The following is a 3812-nucleotide window of genomic DNA, read 5'->3' on the forward strand; positions in this document are numbered from 1 at the left end:
ACCACACCAGTTTTGAACGAAAAAACTGAATTCTGACGTTTGCCTAAATAAGCTGCTGAGTATCCTCAGCCTGATTACATGGATAATTCAAACAACTTTACTAAAGTTTAATCCTAACAGTGTCAAAACAGTGTGAAAGATGATATAGTTGATAACAAAAACATGAGGAGTTTCTTGGCAAAAGCATGGGCAGCCATCAATTCCGAAAATTTCCTAGCAGTAGCTTAATGCAATCATACATACAGCTGTCGCTTGATAGGACCAAAAGAAAAAGAAGCTAACAATGTCCAACCGTGAAAATTCCTTTCTTGTGTTTTGTTTCTGTTTGATCTTGTAACAGATGGAAGTAAAATTTCCTGATTCAGATAAATCAGCCAAAACACATACTCTGTAGAATTAACTGAGTTCAAGCTTTCACTAAAAAGCTTCTCTTCTCCCTACTCCTGCTTGCGGCATGCTTCACATGTACATTTAGCACCAAAGAAATTGAGAATTTATCAATCAACTGGACAAAAACCGAATTAATGGAGACTTGTAAATCAGGCACTGGTTCAAAGAAGGCAGAAAAAAATGCTAATAATTTACCTCCTTTTGCATTAATCCCCCATCTAGCACCATTCTCACTCTTCATCACTTGCTCTGCAATTGGCAAAAATGATTCGGTTCAAAATTATCCTACATTCAATGACAGACAAAAAGGAGAGATTACCATCATTACACCCATACCAAAATTTTAGAAACTGTTGTATATATTCCTAATATAGAATTTGATTAAAAATAGTTTATGGTCCTTAATTAGATATCAGATAACAAAAATGCAGAAGAAGAAATTACCTTTGGCTGAGGATGATCATAATTGCAGTGCAACTGGTTGAGAATTTTGTCAATTGCTGCCATGAAATGGTTTCATTTCCTTTGGGTTCTTTCATGGGCAATCCTTCCACTAGTAAGCTAGTAAGCTTCTCATTTCATTTCTTGCCCTGCTTCCTGCATCATATGATACATTAGATGACAATACATGTAATCTGTGGCAAATTGAGCTTCAGTCTTTTATTGTCCTGAGCTCGAAAGGTTATTACCCAACTCCAAAGCCAAACAAAATGTAGGTCACTTGACCTGCAAAAGAATTGCTTGTATTGCACTAATAATCTTTACAGTAACGTCATCATATCACAAATTAAAAATTGTATATTCATAGGATATGAAAATCAGAATATTAGAAAATATGTATTTCTAGATTTTGATTCAAAATGAAATTTACGCTTCTTAATTAGATTAAAAATAACAGCAAAGCAAATCAAAGTAAGAGAAGAAATTACTTGTCAACGCCCAATCTCAAGGTTGGGAATGTGAGATATCTTAGGCCAGTCTTCTCCTTCCCCCCTTTTGTAACGTTCTACTAGAATATCACAATCCCACCCAATGCGCAATTCCTTCAATGTTGTCCTTTGATGGATGTGGTCCGGCAGTGCCTTTAATTTGGGGCAACTGAAAAATTCCAAGGACGAAAGACATGGCATGATGTTGATGAAGGCGTCTCCCGTTCTTATAATCCCATAATCCCACTCGTCCAATTCCGGAAAATCCTCAATGAAAAGTGATTGCAATTTGGGGAAGGCAATAATAACCGATGAAGATGAAGATGAGTCCTGATGATCACTTTCTATCCCCAAAATTTCATTACCCACTCTTTTCACACTCTTCATGTCCGATATATAGAGCTTTTCAAGGGATGGCAATTTTCCCAAAGGAGGCAGCTGCTCATAATTTTCGCACAAATGGAGATTTAAACTCCTTAGATTGGTTAATGACATCATCCAGCTGGGGGAAACAGTGTTGCCTCCGTATGACCCTATAAATAATTCCTTCAAATTCAAAGGTGGTTGCAAGGCTTCAAGAAGAAGTTGATCGTGCTCGTTCTTCCTCCTTCCTCTGCTTTCCTTCACATCAAACCAAAGTCTCAAACAAGACAGGTATTTTTTTTTGTCAAGTTTTAATCTCTTAGCCTCATCCACATCTGACACATTTCCCAGTCTACGTATGCCACATACTTGGAGGAGTTCCAAGTTTTTAAGAGATTCAAGCCTATATCCTTTGCGACCATCGACACCTTCTCCTCCACTCATATGGAACTCATCCAATGTCCGAAGACTCGGTAATCTCGCAATCCCAGCCGGCATGTGCCCTAAGGAATCAGTTCTCTCATTTAGTAAATGCTTCATGTTTATTAACTTCCCAATTCCTTGAGGTAATGCTTTAAGATTAATACAATAACTAATATCTAACTTTTCTAGATTATATAACTCACACACCGTCTCAGGAAGTTTCCTTATAAGTGTCACACAAGACAAATTAAGGTATCTTAAATGTACCAGCTTTTCTATATTTCTTGGAATTTCTAGAATGGAAGAAAACAGTGTGGCAGACCAGTTTCCTATATCTAATGCCCTCAAACTTGTCAATTTCCCAAACAATTCTTTTAGCATTTTACCATTTAACGATGAATTGTCAAGCATGTTACCACTAATAAAGAGGCTACGCATTCTTTTAATTCTACAAGTGGAGACAGGAAATGAAGCTCCTAGACCAATAGCTAACATTAAATGACAAACCTTTTCATCCAAAGGGTTTATGGCGTTTGGTTCTTTGCTACCATTAATTTCCATCGAAGAACATTCATTTTGACTTACAAATTGGGCAAAATCGTGTATTATATCATGCATCTTGCACGCTACAATAAGATTATCATGATCTCTCTTAAACTATTGAAAGAAAGAGCGAGTGGCTAAGATGTTAAAATACTCTTCACCAATTATGTCCATCTCTTCATCTTGTTCTGCACTAAAGTAACCTTGAGCCATCCACATGCTAATTAGTTTCTCTTTCATTATATTGAAGTCCTTTGGAAAGACAGCACAATATGAAAAACACCTTTTCACTCTGGACGGCAAATCATTATAAGTCAACAACAGAAGAGATAGAACACATTTCTCAATCTCTTCGATTTTCCACAAATCATTATTTAAGATTCTACACCACTCTTCTTCGGTTTTTTTGGAACGCATGAGACTCCCTATTACCTTTGCTGCAAGAGGCAAACCTTTGCATCTGCTTGCAATTTGTTGCCCGATTTGCTCTAATTTTTCACATTCTTCAATGGCCCGACCATGAAATGCTATCCTATTAAACAATAACCAACATTCCTCTTCAGCCAATTCTTTGATGGAGATAATATCTAAAGATCCCATCATGCACGCAATTGACTCTTTACGTGTGGTAACTAAAATTTTACTTCCATGAAGACCATTCTTTAGACAATGGTAGAATGGTTCCCATTTCACGTAATTTCCATCCCACACGTCATCTAAGACAAGAAGAAAGCTCTTCCCTGCAATGGATTCATAAATATGTCTAAGAAGAGATTGGAATTCACCTAAATGAGATTCATGACCATCCAAAGCTTCGACCATTGCTTTGGCAACCCTGAACTCTTCAAAAGTTTCTGACACACACACCCATAGAATTTTATCGAACTTTCTTAAATATAGGCATGGGGATGCAATTACTTATTTGGATGTTTCTATTTTGGATAGTATTCTCGAAGGCAGGGTGCTTAATGTAGGATATATTATTGTTCAACATATGCTTAGCACTCCGTGTATAGGCAAACATTCCTTACCTTTTGGTAGCATTATCACCCGGATTCTTAAACATTTTTTAGGTCATATTACTGAACCACTCTCTTTCGCACTAAGGAATTAGGAGACAATGCTATAGTAAATTTAGGGTTTGTATAGATGGAAGATCAGTGG

General features: G+C 36.9%; 2 protein-coding genes across 2 annotated transcripts; both read right to left on the reverse strand.

Annotated features, from left to right (window-relative positions):
• Positions 1 to 1407: 1407 nt before the first annotated feature.
• Positions 1408 to 2666, reverse strand: LOC112097801 (putative disease resistance protein RGA1). Its single transcript, XM_024183381.1, has 2 exons — positions 1629 to 2666; positions 1408 to 1488 (listed from the first exon to the last, which is right to left on the reverse strand). Exons 1-2 carry the CDS (start codon positions 2664 to 2666, stop codon positions 1408 to 1410), a joined length of 1119 nt encoding a protein of 372 aa, XP_024039149.1.
• Positions 2667 to 2762: 96 nt separating this feature from the next.
• On the reverse strand, positions 2763 to 3470 carry LOC112097802 (putative disease resistance protein RGA3). The gene has a single exon (XM_024183382.1). It carries the CDS (start codon positions 3468 to 3470, stop codon positions 2763 to 2765), a length of 708 nt encoding a protein of 235 aa, XP_024039150.1.
• Positions 3471 to 3812: the final 342 nt, after the last annotated feature.

This window comes from Citrus clementina, unplaced genomic scaffold (assembly GCF_000493195.1).
Source record: "Citrus clementina cultivar Clemenules unplaced genomic scaffold, Citrus_clementina_v1.0 scaffold_5, whole genome shotgun sequence".
In the NCBI taxonomy this organism is placed as follows: Eukaryota; Viridiplantae; Streptophyta; class Magnoliopsida; order Sapindales; family Rutaceae; genus Citrus; species Citrus x clementina.

Coding starts and splice junctions, on each gene's coding strand:
- LOC112097801 (XM_024183381.1), bottom strand. CDS start 2,666: ATGGAAATTAATGGTAGCAAAGAACCAAACGCCATAAACCCTTTGGAT. Junction 1,489..1,628: donor ACTCATCTTCATCTTCATCG/GTTATTATTGCC, acceptor GGAATTTTTCAG/TTGCCCCAAATTAAAGGCAC.
- LOC112097802 (XM_024183382.1), bottom strand. CDS start 3,470: ATGGTCGAAGCTTTGGATGGTCATGAATCTCATTTAGGTGAATTCCAA.